We start from the raw sequence: 21,055 nt of genomic DNA on the forward strand, positions 1-21,055 counted from the left end.
AATTGAAACTTGGGGAATGAAAAAAGCTCACAGGAAGCTTCTGTTTGGGATTAAGAAAATATCATTTTATTTTACTTAAACTTAATTTACTTAGGAAAGACCCTTGGGGCATAACAATCCCATTTACAAGAACGACCAAGACAGGCAGAAGCTCAATCTGCACAACTATGTAAAACACACAAAGAAAAACAAGAAAGTTATTAAAATTGAACAATAAATCAGATGCTATACTGAATAGTTTTGTGCTGCAGAGTCACCATCAGACTCATACCTCAAGACAATATTTACAGAAAGATGTTTGTGTGTCTAAAATGTTTAAAGTGGGGCGACGGTGGCACAGGAGTTAAGTGCTCGCGCCGTAATCAGAAGGTTGCAGGTTCGAGCCCCGCTCAGTCTGTCGCTGTGTCCTTGGGCAAGACACTTAACCCACGTTGCCTGCTGGTGGTGGTCGGAGGGACCGGTGGCGCCAGTGCTCGGCAGCCTCGCCTCTGTCAGTGCACCCCAGGGCAGCTGTGGCTACATCGTAGTTCATCCCCACCAGTGTGTGAATGTGTGTGTGAATGGGTGAATGACTGATTGTGTTGTAAAGCGCCTTGGGGGGTTCCAGGACTCTAGAAGGCGCTGTATCAAATACAGGCCATTTACCATTTAAAGTGTTCATTCAGAGAGGAGTTCCTTCAGAGTCAGCTGGTTATGGAGCCAATTCCAAAAACGGGGGGCAGAATATCTCAATACTTTTCCATCCAAACTCAATACAATCCCTTGGTACAGTAAGAAGGAACAAGTCGTAGAAAATCATACAATAGGCTCCTATTAGGTCTGCACAATACATCCCAAATATCTGTCTTTGTCAGACACGTGACCTGCCTGCCAGCCACACCCCCTGGCGCCACCTTGAGTGCATGACTCACGTCACTAGGGGAAGCCACAGCCAAAGTTGAAGCTGCACACAAGAGTCAAAAGAATGGATAAAAAGAACAAGGACGAATGCATCCCTCACAGAGATAAACTTAAGGAGGCAATAGATCATTTTCTGAAATTGTATACAATCGACAATGTAGATCCCTACGACCTCAAAGGAAACAGATGCTTCATTATTGCCGAAAGCATATCACTTGAGTAAGCGTAGCAATACTTCAATATTTATAATCAAGTAAAAGATAAAAGGTAGCCATCTAAAAACATTATTCCACTAACAGTAAAAAACTATTTAGTAAAAACACTATTTGAGTACTTTGAGTAATTTCAATTCAAATTGCAGAGAGCTCTAAAGGACGGGGGTTCACCAAGAAAAAAAAGAAAAACCTTATAAATTCCCGAAAGAGAGAAAACTCGATTAGCAGTCAACCAGTTTGGTTTCAGCTCTAGCCAATTTTGGTTAGACTAAGACATATTTCAGTTTTCTCTAACTGCATGTAAACAGAAAATTTGCATTCATGAACTCACCGGGCTTGGCTTGTAACTGCAGAAGCCTCTATTGATTTTGCAGCCAAGAACAGCAGAGCGCGTTTCAGCTAGTATAAGCTAACAATTAGCAACTTTACAACATTGCGTAAAAAAATAACCTGCTTGTGTTATTTGTGGTGATGTAACAGCCCATGTCTGTCACCTGGTGCCTATCGGCTTTGGTTGAACTTGTTAAATTACTTATATGTGTGACATACAGTTTGGAGGTTATTGTTTTTATTTTTGTTGCTGATTTCTGTGACCTAAGAGAAAGACAGCATCACGTTGAGTATTGTTTTATTGATCATTTTGTCTGCCTGACTTCTATAAGAGGTGAGTTAGGAGACATGCCCCGCCCCCGAGAGTGGTACTCCCTCACCTGTCTGGAGGACGCTGGAGACAGGAGGAAGTGAGTTTTGATCGGACGCTGCCAAGCGGTGTTATGGACTAAGGATTATCGCACCTACGACTAGGGAGAGGCTAGCTGACCTATGTGACTTATCTGATGTGCTGGAGGAGTAAGCTGGGAGCGTTTTGTTCTGGTGAACCGCCGAAGCAGCGGCCTGTCGGGACCTCAGCGGTACCGTGAGTAAACAGCTGATCGACGCAGCGGTTGCTGCAGCTGCTGTATACTGAATCAGCGATAATCTTAGTTTTTTTTTGCTGAGTATATTATGGACGCACATTTTTCTTTTCTGAACTGAACTGAACTGAATTTATCTGAACTGAACTGAATTTATCTGAACTGAACTGAATTTATCTGAACGGAACTGAATTTATCTGAACGGGACTCTCGGACCTTTCCATTAATTATTATATATGTTGTTGAAAAAGATCTGATTTAATACACCCCCGTTTTTTGCCTTTTGCTTATGTGATTATTTGGGTTTGTTTGTTTCAGTCCAGGTTAGGGTGATAAACACTTCAAATTGTTTACATCCTTTGTGTTGTGAAGTGAGGGTGAGTTACAAGGGAAAGTTGTTAATAATTGTATTTATGTCTTATATGTCAGGAGAGAGACCTGGCTGGCACCCCGATTAAATCCCCCCTTAGTTACACCTGCTTCCGTCACATAAAAAATTGGCACCCCAGATGGGACCGTTAAAGGGCGGATATTAAATATACTGAAAAATACAAACCCGGTAATAACAAATAAATAGTTAGCATACAGAATAAAGAATAGACTGTAAAGGGTTAGGAAGACTAAACAAATTAGGACATTTGGAAATGGCGGCACAAGCTGGGTCAGAGAATCAAACTGGCCTGCCTGATGAGCCTCCTACATCATATTCCCTTTTGGATATGGAGCTGTTTGAGCTCCCAGGGCTGGCCACTCCGTTAGAGGCCATCAGCCCTGTTCCTGTGAGCAGAAAGTTAGATGAATGCACACAAACAGTGAATTGTTCCGGTTCACATCCAGACCAGACCCAATACCAACTGGAAATAGGTGAAATAAAGTTAGACATTGCAGAGTTATCCAAAGGAATAACCTCTCAAATGGAACAGCTGAAGGAAAGATTGACTGAGTCATTTATGGAGCAGCAAAAACAACTAGTCAAGCATGTGGATACACGAGTTGAGTATTTACGAACCCAGCTGGATGCTTCCCTTGGATGGAGGCTTAAAGATCAGTACACTGAAATTACCACGAAACTCATACCAGATATCATCCAACCAGTGAAAGAGGAGCTTTCCCTCTGTCTTAACACGTTGCACACCATGGCTGAAGAGCTCACCTCCACGCGGCTAAACCCCTCAATGGGACAGGCAAGCGTGCAGACCATGCCAGATGATTTAGGTGGGAGACCGCTGGGACATGCAGGTCACCCCAGACTGCAGTCGACAATAAGGAGCAGTAAACCAAATGATCTGCTTGACTCCCCTCGAAGCACTGCCATCCAAGGAGAAACTAGGGGCAGGCTTGCGGGAAAGGCTCCCATTAAAGTACAGTTCCCAACATTTGGAAGAATCGATGACTCCTCGGACCCCCTTCAGTACCTGGAGAGATGTGAAGATTTTTTAGCCCTCAACCCACTCACTGATGAGGAGCTCATGGCCACTCTCCGTAATGTGCTTCACGGTACTTCCAGGGACTGGTGGGATGTGGCCCGTCATAAAGTCCAAACGTGGACTGAATTCAACAAGCAGTTTCGTGCTGCGTTCCTATCTGAGGACTATGAGGATGAGTTGGCTGAAAGAGTGCGTAACAGAATCCAAGAAGAGAATGAAGGCATCAGAGACTTTGCTTACATGTATCAATCGCTATGCAAGCGATGGAAGCCCTCTATAACGGAAGGGGATGTTGTGAAGTTGATCCTAAAGAATATCAACCCCCAACTCGCCAGTCAACTGCGGAGCAGAGTCACCTCGGTGGATGAACTTGTTCGTCTGGGACAACAACTGGAGAAGGACCAACAAAACCAACTGCAATATGAACAGAGGAAAGGTCTGCGGAAGGCAGTTCAGAAGCCTCCTTCCAACCTAACTCCCACACCTTCCACTACACAAACGACACAACGCCAACTGAACCCAGCAGCTTCCACCCAACCTCAGGTGTACTGCTGGCGCTGCAAAGGCCACCATGCACCTGCTTCATGCCCCCAGTGGAGGGCTGATAAAAATAGGGCTCCAAACGTATCCAGTCCACAAACTTCTAGTAATCCCCAAAGGCAACTTCAAGGACCATTTCACTCACTTTCCCCTCATACCCAACAAGGAGCCACTGCCTCTGTAAGTTATTTTCCTGCACCTGCTGGAACCAGCATGCCCTGTCAGCTAATGATGCCATTGAATGTTGGTGCGTGGTCAGGAACTGCCATCCTGGACACGGGCTCCTCGTACACCCTGATAAATGAGAATGTTTGGTCCACAGTACGTGATCCACAGGAGATTCTCAAGCCCTGGACCAGGGGACCTTTATATCTGGCAGACGGAGAAAGTCGGCAACCGCTAGGATGGAGTGAACTGAAACTGACTATACAATCTGCAACAGTGACATTACCTTGTGTGATCCTGCCTGGAAAAAGTCTCGCTTTCCCTGCAGTAGTTGGACTCGACTTCATTTTTTTTTCAGGCTTACAGTTTGATGTCTCAGAAAACAGTTATTGGTTCAAAGCCAATAAGCATCAACGCTATCTATTTATAAGTGCATCTGCTGGGAAGCCCGGAAACCATTCTCAACCACATGTTGCTTTCTTTTCCGCAATGACTCCGGCACAATTAATATCTCCTCCTCACAACTACCTAGAAATGGCTGTACAAAATGCCCATCTAGACGACTTCGGAAAGAAACAACTGTTGTATCAACTACAAAATAACAAACATATTTGTACCAATAGTTTGGGCCGTACTAACCTTCTCACCCACAAGATATTTCTCACTCACAATGTGCCCATCAAACAAAAGCCTTACCGTGTATCACCCTTCAAGTTGCAAGTGATTAAGGAGCATGTACAAGAAATGCTGGAGAAAGATATAATAGAACCATCCACTTCTCCTTATGCTTCTCCTGTAGTCCTGGTACCAAAAAAACTCGAGTCCAAACCACGATTCTGTGTTGATTACAGAAAACTAAATGCCGTAACCCGTACTGATGCTTATCCCATCCCTAACATTCAGGAGATATTAGAATCACTTGTTGGAGCTGCCATATTCACCACGTTGGACCTGAACAGTGGCTACTGGCAGGTCCAAATGGAGGAAGAGAGTCGTGAGAAAACAGCTTTTATCAGTCCCCTCGGCTTGTATCAATTTAAGGTGATGCCATTTGGGCTAAAAAATGCACCTGCCACCTTCCAAAGGTTAATGGAGGTGGTTCTGGGGGACTTGAGAGGAAAAAATTGTTTTGTCTATTTGGATGATATCATTGTTTATTCATCCACACCAGAGCAGCACAGGTTTGACCTTCAAGCTGTCTTTGACAAACTGCAAATGGCGAAGTTAACGGTGAACATGAAAAAGAGTCACTTCTTCCGTACCTCACTAAAATTCCTAGGACATGTGGTCTCCTCCTCTGGAGTGGAGGTAGACGCAGAAAAAACCAAGGCTGTTCAGGATTTCCCAGTCCCACAGAACATAAAGGAGCTACAGCGGTTTCTTGGAATAGCTGGATGGTACCATCGCTTTGTGCCTGGATTTTCACAGTTAACCGAACCACTTCATGCTTTGAAACGGAGAGGAGCAAAGTACATCTGGACACCTCAATGCCAAGCAGCCTTTGAAACTCTTAAAAAATATCTAGTCTCTCCACCAATACTTGGCCATCCAGACTTCAACCTCCCTTTTATAGTATACACAGACGCCAGTGAAGTAGGTCTAGGGGCTGTGTTGACTCAACCAACAGGACTCGGGACAGAACAGGTTCTTGCTTTTGCCAGCCGCACCCTTAATAAGGCAGAGAGAAATTACTCTACCACAGAACAAGAGTGTCTGGCTGTGGTGTGGGCTCTTGAGAAGTGGAGATACTATCTGGAAGGGAGGCACTTCACGGTTGTTACGGATCATTCTTCCCTTGTTTGGGTCTTTAAGACCACCAAACCCAGCACCAGACTGATACGGTGGGCTCTTCGTCTACAAGAGTTCTCCTTCACGGTGGAATACCGTAAAGGCAGATATAACACCGTACCAGATGCTCTATCAAGAGCTCCAGTGGACCTCAATCAAATACCTACGTGTGCGGCTGTGTTGGGCTCACTGAAGGACTCCTCACCGGAATTACATATAACAGACGAGGATATCTGGAAAGCACAACAGATGGATCCGGATATTCAAAGCCTGTATGAAAAAATCATTGAAACAGGAGAAATCATTGAAGGTCCAACCACCAGGTTCACCATCATAGAGGATAAAGTGTACAGAGTGACCCAACTACCGCATAAAACCATATATCAAATCTACATCCCCTCACCTCTTCGTCAACAGCTGCTCCATCACTCCCATGACAATCCCTTATCTGGCCACCTTGGACGATTTAAAACTTACAAGAGGTTACAGTCACTTGTGTATTGGCCCAGGATGAGCTTGGACGTAAGAAACTACGTTCGCAGTTGTAAGATCTGCCAGCTTTATAAACCAGAGAACCGGAAACCCCGCGGAAAACTTCAACAGACTCTGGTCAGTGGCCCTTGGGAGATGTTGGGGGTGGACCTCATGGGGCCTTTTCCCCGGAGCACCTATGGAAATGTATACCTGATAGTCTTTGTCGACTACTATACTCGATGGATAGAGTTATTCCCACTCCGTAAGGCCACAGCTCAGACTGTATCTCAAATCCTGATAAAGGAAATTCTCACCCGTTGGGGTTCACCCACCTACATCCTTTCGGACCAAGGCCCACAGTTTGTTTCATCTGTCTTCGAGGAAACGTGCAAACGGTGGAATCTCCAGCAGAAGAGAACTTCACCATATCATCCCCAAACGAACTTAACAGAAAGAATAAACCGAAATTTAAAAGCCATGATCGCATCCTACGTAGAGGAAAAACACAAAACCTGGGATACGTACTTATCAGAGTTCCGTTTTGCCCTCAACTCAGCAGTACATGAGTCCTCAGGAGTAACCCCTGCTGAGCTCAACCTAGGGCGCTCTTTAAAGGGACCCCTGGATAATGAACTCCAACCCCATTTCAGTGATCCTGACTCTCATGCGTATCCCACGGCCAGGCAACTGACAAAACTCAAACACCTGGTTTCTCAACACATGGAAAAGGCTCGCCAAAAACAAAAGAAATATTATGACAAAGGAAGAAGAGAACCAGAGTTCAGGTCACAAGATCGAGTCTGGCTCCGCACTCATCCCAGTTCGAGAGCTGATCTGGCTTATTCTGCCAAGTTAGCCCCTCGTTGGAAAGGTCCCTACCGTATCACCCAGAAGTTAGGGCCTTTGAATTATGAAGTTGTCATGGAAGACACCGGAGAGGACCTACGGGTAGTACATGCAACCCAGTTAAAACCTTGCTATCCTCTTGCAGAGGAAGTCGACCACGCACAGCGACAAAATCTCTTTCGGATATTTGAAGAGGATAGCAGTGACGAAGACTTCTCAGGGTTTATGTAAAACTAAAAGCCTATATGATTGACGCCTACGCAGGCTTTGGCTTATTGCAGGGGAGGGGGTGTGTAACAGCCCATGTCTGTCACCTGGTGCCTATCGGCTTTGGTTGAACTTGTTAAATTACTTATATGTGTGACATACAGTTTGGAGGTTATTGTTTTTATTTTTGTTGCTGATTTCTGTGACCTAAGAGAAAGACAGCATCACGTTGAGTATTGTTTTATTGATCATTTTGTCTGCCTGACTTCTATAAGAGGTGAGTTAGGAGACATGCCCCGCCCCCGAGAGTGGTACTCCCTCACCTGTCTGGAGGACGCTGGAGACAGGAGGAAGTGAGTTTTGATCGGACGCTGCCAAGCGGTGTTATGGACTAAGGATTATCGCACCTACGACTAGGGAGAGGCTAGCTGACCTATGTGACTTATCTGATGTGCTGGAGGAGTAAGCTGGGAGCGTTTTGTTCTGGTGAACCGCCGAAGCAGCGGCCTGTCGGGACCTCAGCGGTACCGTGAGTAAACAGCTGATCGACGCAGCGGTTGCTGCAGCTGCTGTATACTGAATCAGCGATAATCTTAGTTTTTTTTTGCTGAGTATATTATGGACGCACATTTTTCTTTTCTGAACTGAACTGAACTGAATTTATCTGAACTGAACTGAATTTATCTGAACTGAACTGAATTTATCTGAACGGAACTGAATTTATCTGAACGGGACTCTCGGACCTTTCCATTAATTATTATATATGTTGTTGAAAAAGATCTGATTTAATACACCCCCGTTTTTTGCCTTTTGCTTATGTGATTATTTGGGTTTGTTTGTTTCAGTCCAGGTTAGGGTGATAAACACTTCAAATTGTTTACATCCTTTGTGTTGTGAAGTGAGGGTGAGTTACAAGGGAAAGTTGTTAATAATTGTATTTATGTCTTATATGTCAGGAGAGAGACCTGGCTGGCACCCCGATTAAATCCCCCCTTAGTTACACCTGCTTCCGTCACAGTGATAACACATCAATGTTGCAAAGAACAGCAAGCAAAGCAACAAGAGTTACAATGCTGTCAGCCAATCAGAGGCGACATTCATATATTATGAATATTGAGTAAGACTCCAAGATCTGCTTTTTTCCACCCCTACTCTTCTTACAAACTTCCTGACACAAGCAGAGCTTTATTCCTACAGAAGATGGCTCACAAAGCATTCATTCTTACTAGAGACCCCAGCAGATCTATTGAAAAATATCTTAATCAGCTGAGCAAATTACATGAAACTATCTAGAGAAACAGAAATACTAATATAGGCAATGCAAATTGTTTAGGAACAGAGAAGATAATCACTTCCAAGGTGGGTTTGGTTTCCTCTCCCTGCAAAGACAGACAGGCGAAGTCCCATCCACATACATGCAAAAGCCTGTCAGGGCTCAGCTCATTAGAACCCCAAACAGTGACAGGGCAGGAGGCAGACGTCTCACTCCAGTATAGCGAGGCAGAAGGAATGTCGCAGGGAACAAGGGTCTATGGCTAACACAAACGCCGACATGCATCTCTAATTGTGACACTTGTCACAAGTGATTAGGAAGAATTAAAGATTTATCAAAACGTGCCAGAGGAGTTTAATAAAAACCCATCCGTGGTGTAGATTTACAGCAAACGCCGTCATCTGTTTGTGAAAGTCGGTTCGACTTCAGTTCAAAAGCCATGACACGTTGGAATATTCTAAAACAATTCACCAGTGATTTAATATCCCCGGTGGAAAGCATTTAAACAGGTTAGAAGAGTAGCTTTTTATCCTGAAGTTTTTTGGTCGTTTTCAATGCTGCCACCAAACTGATGGAAGTTATTTAGAATGAAACCATTCAACATCGTCTCTGTTGATGAGACTAAATGTCAGAAAAAAAGAAAAACATCCCAGCAGCTGAACGTGTTCTGAGTAAAAGTATTACTACGATGAAGAAAAAACAGTATCAATTAGAGCTGGACCATCCAGCTAATAAACAAAATATTATTTCGGCAATGGATTCAGGCAATTAAAACAAGTAAATCTGAAGATGTTTTAATACAAATACTCACAGCAGGGCCGTAAAAGAATTTCAATTTGGTTGCTGCAGTTCTAATTGCTGTAATTAGTATGGTAGCCATTATGCAGAATAGCAAAGATAACACTTTCCCAGAGCCATTATGATGACTGAATTATTTGGGAGACATTTAACTTCATTTGCGTCTGATAAAACGTTATCTTATTGATTTTTTTACATTTCAAAACTTTATTAAAATAGATGGTGTGGAAACTTTTCTCGTGGCTGCACGTTAGGCAACATGGACCTTGGAGGTGACTTGATATATCGACGCATACGATAAAGCGCATGCAACAAACACAAGTCCTCATTTTATTATTAGTGCTGAATGTAAACAAGCTTTTGAACGGGGTCAGTTTGGTTGAGAAAAGGGAAATGTCAACACTTTCAGATGATTCAACCATGAAGAGGAGCAGTAAGTACACAGCCTGTGGCAACAGGTCTCCCACCAGTCTGACTTTCAAATCAAAACATAACTATTTAGGACAACACTCGATTTACCATCCCTCCCGGCCATCGAGCGCCAAGGAGGTGCGGTGTCTGTGAGAAAATGTTGTTTATGGCAGTGTCGGTGCATGTGTTTGTTTGGAAGTAAAGACAGGATTATTTGCAGTTCCTTTTCCTTTTTTAGCATTGAATGATTAATATTTAAAGGGACTTTACAGACTTTTGAATTTTTATGCTCGTGATTGCCCCCTCAGGCCAAAAGTGTAACGGCAGCTTCAATAGTAGGCTCGTGCACGAGGCGCGCATGCTGTACGTGCACACTCCTTAACGAAAATAACAGCTGAGACAGTCCCGTGTGTGTGTGTGTGTGTGTGTGTGTGTGTGGCTCGGAAGACAGAGGACAGGAGGACGTGCAGCTAATTAATTAAATAATTTGGTTCTGTACCTTTCTCTTCAGCACAGCAGACAAAGGTTTATGATGGGTCAGTCCTCCTGCATGCTCAGATCATTCCCTTCCCTTGCTTGAAAAATTGTTCCAAAATGAAAGTTGAACCCACATCTTTTTTATCTGTGAATTCAATGCCGTTCGGCGAGTCTCAAATAAAAATCTGGGCATCTTTCTGTAAAAGAAAAATACCATTAATGTAAAAAAGAAACTCTAAATAAACTATGTTCACACCCAGAATCAAACCCAGGTCTTCTGCATGGGAGTCAGACATCTTACAAGGTGGGCTACACTCTAGTAACATTCACAGTATCTGTAACTTTTATATCCTTGATGACAGCTGAAACAACGTCAAACCAAAGAACGGTTCGGAGCGAAAATGGCTATTTTGTTGCTAATTTGCAGGAAATATCTAGAAGAAAGTTCTACAGAAAGTAGCTAAGGGTCCTCAGAAATGTAGCTAGCTTTGTCACTAGGCGTTAGGAACAGCGACAAAGTGGCACTGCCTCTCTCTCTGCTGCTAAAGCTACGGATAGCAAATGCTACGGGCGATGCCTGAGCGTGAACGCGCATGAAGCAGCCTGCTCGACCCGAGCATCTCTCTTTTTCTGTGATTTTACAGAAAAACAGGCAATCACAGTAAAAATGCCAGGGCTCATTCTACAGGACCAGGACATTGCAGGAGAACGTATGAAGAAGACATTTATTATTTCTATACATGTTTTGGCTGTCACACTTCCATAATGTCCCTTTAATGACGAGGAGTGAGATACCTTTGGTGAATAAATTTGGGGCAAACAATATCTAGCTTATTAAAGATGCTGCTTGTTGAATAACCATAAATGCTATTTTATCAGCCCACGGGCAGCAAGAAGCAGTGTTGTTGCTGCAGGATTCATCCAACAATAAGCTGCTGCATTACATCACTCCAGACACTGGGCTCTAATTGCAGTCATTTCCGGAGTATAAACATTGAGGCTTTGCTTCAAGGCTTAAGATGATGTACTGGACGTGGTCTTTTATCAACTCTTACATCTTCCAGTAACATTTTCCCTTCAAAGACAGGATGTGGATTGAAAACCAATAGTTGGATAATTAAAGTTGGTTCGTTGTGGCAGCAGAGTACAAAAAGGCTCCTTCAGGGTAAACAGTACCGTGCAAAATGTTTATTGATCAGGCTTGAAAAATCCACTTCTTAATGTCTAATGTACTCAGGGCTCTGAAACAGCCTGAAAGTTAAAGAGCAAGTCACCCCCAAATCACTTTTTTTTTTTGCTGATAAACTATATAAAGGAGTGTCTAATCATGCTGCAGACACGTGTATTCAATAATTTGGCAGTTCAGTGCATCTTGGTTAAAATTCAAATATTCTGCCTAAAACTGTCAGTGTTGCGCCGTCGTCAGGGAAAAATTGTGCAGTGTATTTGAATTTAAATCTGCCACTGCTATTGGCTAAGAGGTATGCTATGATGTCATCTGGTACATTATGATGTCATAATGCCATTGTGAGCCTGTGTGTGTGTATTTGTTAGCGGCTCCGCCCTCTCGGTCTGCCAAGCAACAACATTTGTTGCATTTTTCAAACATGAAGTGGGAGTGAAGTAAGTTTCTTGTAGGGGGGTGACTTGCTCTTTAAAGTATTTTTGAACTGAATTGAAAGTTGCACTATAATGTCGGACATTATACTGTAAATATATATATATATATATATATATATATATATATTTTTTTTTTTTTTTTTTTTTTTTACAGTATAATGTCGGACATTATACTGTAAATATATATATATATATATATATATATATATATATATGTATGGGGATATATATATATATATATATATATCCCCACAAGTAACACAACCAGCCTTCTGCGGTCATAGGCCAAGCTGGGAATGGCCATGAATACTAATGTTACCTGTTTCTCAGAGCTAGCTTTTTCAGACTCAGTTGTTTTCCCATCTATTTCCTCTCTGCAGCTAATGCAGGCAAAAGGGGCTGAAGAAAATGTTTACGTTCAGCATGCGTATACTCAAGGAAGACCAATTGTATTATCAAAAAAGAACAAAGACTACATGGTTTCTCAGTGAACCACACCTTTAATTTTTGCTTGAATATTTTTTGTAATTAAAACCTGATTGTGATTTTATCAAGCTAGCATTTCATTTCTATTTCCAATAGACAATAGGTGCACATCATGATTTGTGACTTCCAGTTAACTGAGCCAACAGTAAAATTGTCTACTGCAACCCTCTTTCAAAATTAATATTTTATTTATGTTGACTGCAGGTGAATATGTCAGCGAGAACACCTTTCATATGCAGCAGGATATACTGGTTTTCAAAACAAACAATCCCATTACGCAACTCAAGGTGACAAAAAGCTGGCCTCTTGGCACAGATGCCAAATATCCGAGAGGATGACAAGCCGACAGTCGCATGTCAGAATCTTTGAAAAGTTCAGTTTTCCATGGACAGACGACAAAGAGAGGCAGGCTTCGTCAAATGCCGCCTTCAAAATGCCCACATTTCACTGCAGACAATGCCAGTTTATTATGCACGGAGGTGAAAAGAGTTTTACATTTATTCAAAGAACAAAGAGACAAAGTATTTGATGAATAATTTGGAAAACGTGAGGAGAGTTTAACACAAAGAACAAAAGATTATATATTAGAGTAAAATGTGTTTAGAAAATTAGGTCAGACATCCATCCATCCATCTTCTGAACCCGCTTTGTCCACGCAGGGTCGTGGGGGGGCTGGTGCCTATCTCCAGCGGTCAACGGCCAATCAGGCGGGGCACACCCTGGACAGAGAGCCAGTCCATCGCAGGGCAACACAGAGACACACAGGACAAACCATCATGCACACACACCTAAGGACAATTTAGACAGACCAATCAACCTAACAGTCCTGCTTTCGGACTGTGGGAGGAAGCCGGAGTACCCGGAGAGAACCCACGCATGCACAGGGAGAACATGCAAACTCCATGCAGAAAGATCCCAGGCCGGGAAGCGAACCCAGGACCTTCTTGCTTAGGGATGGGTACCGAATTCGGTACTTTTTAAGGTACAGACCGAATTCCATAGTACCGACCGAGCACCGATTCACGTCATTTCAAACGGTGCCTCGTTTCGGTACCCGTCCTTCATAACGAGAACTTGCCTAGACAGTTGCGCATGCGCAAGAGCGTTATGTCGTCGGTCGCTGCGAGCGAGTTGTAAACAGAGCAGCATGGTAGAAAGAACGCACGCTAAAGCTTGGGTCCACTTCACTAAATGTGATGGGTAACTGGGTGATGATGAAACCAGCAACAACGATCTAAGTGAGACATCCTCATCTTAATCTGCTCCGGTAGGTAAATAAAATGTTTAAGATAACGTTAGCTTGATATGTTAGCTTCCGTTTTGCTAATGGTGCGTTCGTTTTCTCCTCGAAACTCCGAATTTCCGACTAGAAGAACATGAACGCGCTCTAAAGTTCGGCTTCACTTTACTAAATGCGACGGGTGATTGGGTGAAGGTAAAACCAGTGACAACGATCTAAGTGTGAGGCATCATCATTTTAATCTGCTCCAGCAGTTAAATAAACTGTTTAGGATAACGCTAGCTTGATATGTTAGCTTCCATTGCCACCGTTGTTATCAGCTAATGGTGCGTTCGCTTTCTCCTCGGAAATTCTAACTTCCCAGTAGGAAAAATCAAATGAAAAAGGACGGCAAAAGGAATGAAGATACACAGTAAATTTAGTTCACAGTAAAGATGTTTGCTTCAGTTTAATTATCAGCTTATAAAACTACAAGGACGATGTTAAAATACAAACAGTTGTATGTTATTTATCGTGATATTTATCAAATATGGTTATACATTGAGAAAAATATATATTTAATTATAAAAGAGAATTAAAATAATAAACACTCAAAAGTATCTAAAATTGGTACCGTTAAGTACCGGTATCGATTCCTAGGTACCGGGTATTAGTACCGGATCGATTCAAATGTCAAAGGTACCCATCCCTATTCTTGCTACAAGGCAACAGCTCTAACCACTGTGCCACTGCGCAGCCTAGGTCAGACATATGAACCATAAAAATTTGTGTCATTATGAAGAAAATGCTGCCCGTGTCTTCAAGAAGTTTCCAGAGGCAGCAGAAGTTGAAGTTAGAAAGATGGAGAGGAGGTGGAACCAGAGTTTACAAGGTAGCAGAACGGCTTTAACCTTTATAAATGTTACAGAAAACCGCTTGCTGAGAAAAGTTGTGCAATCACAACAAAAACAGGCAGAGCAGAAAGGAACGAGTGGGCTGTGAGTGGATGGTTGGGGGCACACGGACACACTTTCTGACTTTGTCCATGGCAGGTCATGTTTTCAGAGAACAAAATCCAAAGGCAACAACTGGAGTGCACACAAAGCACTACGAGCTAACTTTCACTTCTCTCTGGGTTTTATGTCGGAATCTCCCCCGTCCCTCTTCTTCCAGTGCAGATTCATACCTCTGTTCTCATTACTTGTCCACCACCATCTACAATTCTATATTCTCACTTTTTACATTTCATGTCAAGTTGCGCCCGCCTAAGGCTCATTCATGAGATATGGGAACCAACACTCAACTACTAGCCTGTCGGCGGCACTTAATTAGTCTCAAAACCCACACTCTCAAAAGTCCACATGATTCAAGTGCACCGAAAAGTAACCGTGAGCAAAAAAGAACAAAGATACGTGCTTGAGGGAGAGTGTGCATGCAGAAAAACTGCTGAAACTCATCAGAGTAAATTAATACAGTTTTTCAATGGTGCTTGATTTCCAAAACCTAATGGTGTCTTCTGTTAGAACAGGTTATTAAAATGCATGAAAACACTCTTTCTGAGAGGTGAGATTCTGAACCGTACGTCCCCAATCTGTCACGGTCTGGCTTATAACATCCATACGGAAGATTTTGGGTTTACAGAGTTAGCTGCACTTTTCAAAAAGACGTAACATCGATGAGGGGCCTCGTTACACAAATACATTAATTGAATTAGTGTTAAATGACTAAATGTAATTCCATCTACGAGTGTCACGCTGCAGAACCTCACAAATCTATCAGCTGCTTCTCTGCACTTGTTTTCAAACGTGTGTGTGTGTGTGTGTGTGTGTGTGTGTGTGTGTGTGTGTGTGTGTGTGTGTGCGTGCGCGTGTGTGTGTGTGTGTGTCAGTGTAAAGGAGATGTAATTGGTAGATAAAGAAACAGTGGCGTGACTTGTGTCTAATGGCTTCATGGCCTTTGGATGCCCAGCCCCACTGCTGGCTGGATTAGGAAATTGACTGAATTGACAATCACAGCCCAACAGATGGAGAGTGAAGGCCACTGCCTAATTGTTCATTTGACTCCGTTTTTTTCTTCTTCAAGGACAACAGTTAGCCCTGAACTGAAAACGTATTACGAAGAAATTTAAACACAAAACGAACAAAAATCTATTCGTGGAATCTTGTTTTTTTTTTCTTGTTACTTACTCGACTTGAACGAACTCACATTTCCTGCCAAACAACTGATAAGATACAACAACTTTTAAACCTAGCTTTAAGGGGTGAAGTTGCAATGTTTACTGTTGAAAAATATCAATAAAGCTGCTTTAGATATACGCCTAAGAATTTTTTGAATTTTATGTTTATGTTTATGTGCTTAGCAGACAAAGCGACTTACAATTTTATTTTTTTTACCTATAGGGCATGTTGTGATCTGTGGGGGAAACCGGAGTACCCGGAGAAAACCCACGCATGCATGGGGAGAACACGCAACTCCACGCAGAAAGGCCACAGCCGAGTTTCGAACCTGCGACCTTCGTGTTGCGAGGCAACAGTGCTAACCACTACGCCACCATGCAGAATTTTAATTCCTTTTGAGCAATAACATGTATTTTCTTTACTTAAAAATCTGAAAATGTCGGCTGCTATGTTGAGATAAATGAAGATAAAAGCGTATTTCCCCTACAAGCACCTGCAGTTTGAGATTTAAATGTCTTTCGGCTTTACTTAAAGATCCAAAAGATTATTTCATAGCCCTTCATAGAGTCTTAACCCTCTGGAGGCAGGCGTTGCAGATTTGCAAAGTTAAAGCCTACCTACCTGGTTACTCCACATTCGTATTTCATGAGCATTTTTTAACTCAGAAGTACCCCTGAAGGACTTAGTTGTTCGTCCTTTTATCCAAACTTATTTTGAGCCTGAGAGGGTTAATACATTTCCACAAAGATTTAATACGCAGGGTTGGATTAGGCAAATTAAGTCCACTGAAATCAGGAATGTCTCTCTAGTAGTTTTGACACAGCACATATTATAAAAGCAAGGTTGAATAAAATATTAAAGAATTAAAGCTTCTTTCTTTTTATGCCCCTGGAATTTTTCTTTAGCTAAAAAAGTCATCACAGCACTCACACAGACTCCTTTCCATGGGATGAAAAAAGTATTTAAAGGAGCAATATGTGAGAATTTTACAGCGAATTAATCACAAAAAGTCTCAATGTCTCTTGTCATGTTGGAAGGCAGGTTACATTGTTTTTTTCCCCTGTTTTATTGTATGTTATTGAATATAAGAAAATTTTTGCTTGTTTTCTCCTTTCCACTGGCTGCAAGGCATGGATGTACTTTTTTTTTGGGGGGGGGGGGGGGGGCATGTCCCCCCCACTTTTTCCAAAGTCAAGTTTTGACCCCTGCACTTTTTACCATCCAAAAACAATAGTACGCTATATTAAATTGACACTGGTTGAGCTCTAGGACCAAGAGAAAAACAACCATTTGTGTTGAACCCATTAGAGCAGAGCATACTGTAAAGACACCCCCCCGTGTCCCCCTCACTTCTAAAGTGAAAATTACGTTCATGCTGCAAGGCGTCACGTTTTGGACGCGTCCCAGAAGCATAAAGACACGTTGCTAACGTCTTGAGACTTCTGTTTTTTTTTTTTTACCGGTTATGCTTCCCGAACACATCAAACTCCACAGACAAGAAGTCAAACACAAAAGCAGTATACCCCATCCAGAAACTTTCTTATTTAAAGTCACGAGGAGATTTCCAGTTGTTTTCTAGTAAAAAACTTACAATTCCTGTGAAACCTCCACAGAAAAGGTACACGCTGCCATCTTTCTCCTGGCTTGTTATTGTGTGAACTTCCCGAAATCACGCGTGGTGTTGCAATTCTCCTGTGACTTTCTGACCACGCCGAACCAGCTGCGTGGAAAGCGTTCGCTCTTGTTTTCGGTGTAAAATGGTAGGAAGGAAGCTCGCGGGCAAAACGCCTCTATTACGTTTCACGCCGCTCACACGACTGGTGGAAAGGAGAGGCCAGATTACTCTACACTGTAACTGCTCTATCTTTTAACTTTGACACGTCTTCTTTTAAATCTAATTGTATTTGTTTACTTTAAACTTTATTTGTATGTATGGCTTAATGGCTTTTTGTCTCCATTGTTATTTTTGCACCCTTGTATGAAATGTGCTATATAATAAAGCTGCATTACCTTGTCTATTTATTGCAAACGAGGACAAAAAGGTAATTCAATTCTTATATTACTTTGCAACATTAAATAAAATGCGACAAAATATTAGGCATATGCTGTTTAATTAAATCAAGCCAGATAATGTTAGTAATGATGGTTAAACTAGCACTGAGCCATTTACATCCAACTAAAACCACAGTTAACCCAGTAATACAGACAATCTATTCACTACAGTTCAGCTTTAGTTTATTAAAGCATACATGAGTCTATTAAATATGGAATAAAAGCTAAAAATGCACCTTTTCTGTGATGATTCGATCCACACATTGTTTCCCCGTCAAAGGCAGGCTGCACTTCTCCAATATCTTGTGTTTTCCTCCCTGAAGAGAAAATTAAAAACAAAGGTCAGTTCTACTTGTCTATCAGTCACTTCTAACGGAGTATACCAGTTTTCAAGGAAGCCACTCAGGTTTTTACATCTACAAGGTAGCAGGTGGCCGTGTACGCCATATTTATACAAAGAACATGCACGACGAAAGCCTATTCTTCTGTCACCTATGAAAAAAATGCTGTCTGAAAAGGACACAACATACCTCCTCCACCCCTTTACCAGCCATGAATGAAAACAGGCTTTGGGGCAGTAGATTTATGCTCACCTGCTGCACCATCTGGACCCTAGCTGGGCGCCAGACAGAGTCCCATTAGCAAGAAAACAGCATGCTTCTGTTAATGCAGAAGGATATACTTCTCTTGCGTCATACTGGTCTGGACTTTCTAAAAGTAAACCAAAGCAGTCGGAAAGCTTGCTCCCATTGTATGAATCCTCTGGGTCATTCATCTCTAGCTGGAGCACGTCTGACTAATCAGCTCTTCCTGAAGTCCAAGTCCGGGCTTGTATTTAAATTAGCTGAACACAATTAAAGAGGGGGAGGTTTCTGTGCAAAAACTCATCAGGGTGAACTTGTATTCTTGGGAAAAAAAGCATTAAAGAATCTATTAACAGACTTTACTTCAGCGGGTATAACAATAACACTAATTATTTTAGGAAGCTGATATTTAGAGTGCTGGCATAGGAATCGCTTGAGGGAGAAGGTTATTACAAGCTGAATTTAAAATTGGGTTGTTGGTGACTTCTGAAGAAAAGAATGAGTTTCTTGTGTGATTTAAACTAGATTCAAGTCGTACACACTTAGTATGTTTATACACACCTTAGCGGAGTGCTCCATGGTTACCACAACCTTGGTTCCTGCACTAGCCACCAAATCCATGGCTCCTCCCATTCCCTTCACCATCTTACCCTGAGAATAAAAAATAAATTAATAAATAAGAAATAGACTTTAGTTTCAGTTCTTCAGTTTAAAGTTAGAAAACAATAGGAGCATAACAATACACTAATATATGGTCATTCACTGAAGGACTGGAATGATCAGTTTAAAGACTGAAGGCAGAGAGGAAAATTATCTCAGTCTGACCCAAACAAATTCTTGTTATCTGAATCTGATGCCCTGGTTCCCATCAAAGAGCCATTATTACCCGTTTCCCACAGTAAAGAAAACACTGGGATTCACAGCAGCCGCGGCGTTGTGGGCGGGGCCTACCCTCAGACAGCAGAGAGCTGCTCACAACAGGTGACAGCAGCCAGTACCGGTCGCTCGTGTACGTCAAAGCTATCTTTCATAAGACGATAATCAATAAAACGATTTATATAAAATGGATCCAGAAGTTGTAGCCCGTCTCTGCCGACAATATTTTGATATTTTTCACCCTGTTGGTGGTTTTACTGAGCAGGTGCCACTTTTGTCATACGTTTCTTTTTAAAACATGTTTAGACTGTTCAGAATACAAATCCAGGCTCTGTCACGTTTGATTGTTGTAATTAAACTTTGTAGGTGGGGAAGGTCAGAAAAGGATCCGATCATTTTTTTTCCCCCCTCATTTACAGAGACGGAGATAACGGCGCAGTGCGCCTGGCTCTGGTGTTAATCAAGTTTAATTTTATCTCTTTGCAACAATTTTCACAAGAAAACAGAACAGTTAAAAGCAGGGCTTGTGTTGACCGGACACTTCCCATATTTGGCCGTTTATTTTGACGGAGAAAGAATAGAAAGAATTACCCCGACGCATGCAGACGAACTGACACTTTTTCGTTTCGCAAATCGCAGATGTAGCTAAATCACTCAAGAAAAGATTTCCTTCTGAACATCTGAGCTGGACACTGCTCAGCGCAGCTCACTGTCAGCGTGTACATAAGGTGCATAGCGAGCTGAAGATGTGTAGAGGGGCTTGGAGCGCGTTGCAGAACCAGAGCGCATGCGGGAAGATTCCTCCAACTGAAGCGAGAGTTTTCCAAACCCGGTCTCTCAGAGAGACTTGTCACTTAGAAAATGTTCCCTGATGATGAAACTTTGGCTGAATTGTGCTTGTTCCTGTCTCCAATGTGGCGTCTGAGGAGAATCCCAGAATCTCACATCGTCTTCAGCTCAGAAAGCGCCGATATGATTACGCACAAGCGTGACGCGTCAACCCGGTCACACAGTAGACCGGGTTGGACCCGTTCAGGTTTACGCAGACAATCTTTACATTTAGAATTAGCTTACAGATATCAAATTTATGCAGTAAAATATAAAGCATTTTATTTAAATATCCATTCATTATTTTACAAGCACAGAGAGCCGCATCAGATGGATGGAAGAGCCGCATGCGGCTCCAGAGCCGCGGGTTGCCGACCCCTGAGCTAGGGCATGTGCGGAGGACACACACACACACGCACACACACACACGCACACGCGCGCACACACACACACACACACACACACACACACACACACACACACACACAAGCAAAATATACTTGTTTTCAATTACGTTTATTGGGCCCACTTACATTTTCGTAGGCCCACCCACAAATGAGTTTCTGGCTACGCTAATGGTGACTTTTGACAGATTTCTCTGAGCTCCGCAGCCATTACACTTTTCACCTCGCGCACCCCCTAGCGGCAGCTCGCGCACCACACTTTGGGAATCCCTGAGGTAGAGCGACTCGGGTTGCGAATGATCACAGTCACCAGTTCTTGTCATGTGTCTTGCCCATGTATGTCTGATCTCTGAATTGTGTGTACTGAAACTCTA

General features: G+C 42.5%; 1 protein-coding gene across 1 annotated transcript in view; it reads right to left on the bottom strand.

Moving 5' to 3' along the window:
- The window catches only part of oxct1a (3-oxoacid CoA transferase 1a), a 91,334-nt gene that overhangs the window by 2,879 nt on the left and 67,400 nt on the right, over positions 1-21,055 (bottom strand). Inside the window, exons 14-15 of the mRNA XM_015972865.3 lie at positions 19,135-19,224; positions 18,226-18,306 (exon numbers count right to left, since the gene is read on the bottom strand). Coding sequence (XP_015828351.1) covers positions 18,226-18,306; positions 19,135-19,224 — 171 coding nt within the window. The remainder of the gene's footprint in view (positions 1-18,225; positions 18,307-19,134; positions 19,225-21,055) is intronic.

The sequence above is a fragment of the Nothobranchius furzeri genome, chromosome 17, assembly GCF_043380555.1.
Source record: "Nothobranchius furzeri strain GRZ-AD chromosome 17, NfurGRZ-RIMD1, whole genome shotgun sequence".
Classification (NCBI taxonomy): domain Eukaryota; kingdom Metazoa; phylum Chordata; class Actinopteri; order Cyprinodontiformes; family Nothobranchiidae; genus Nothobranchius; species Nothobranchius furzeri.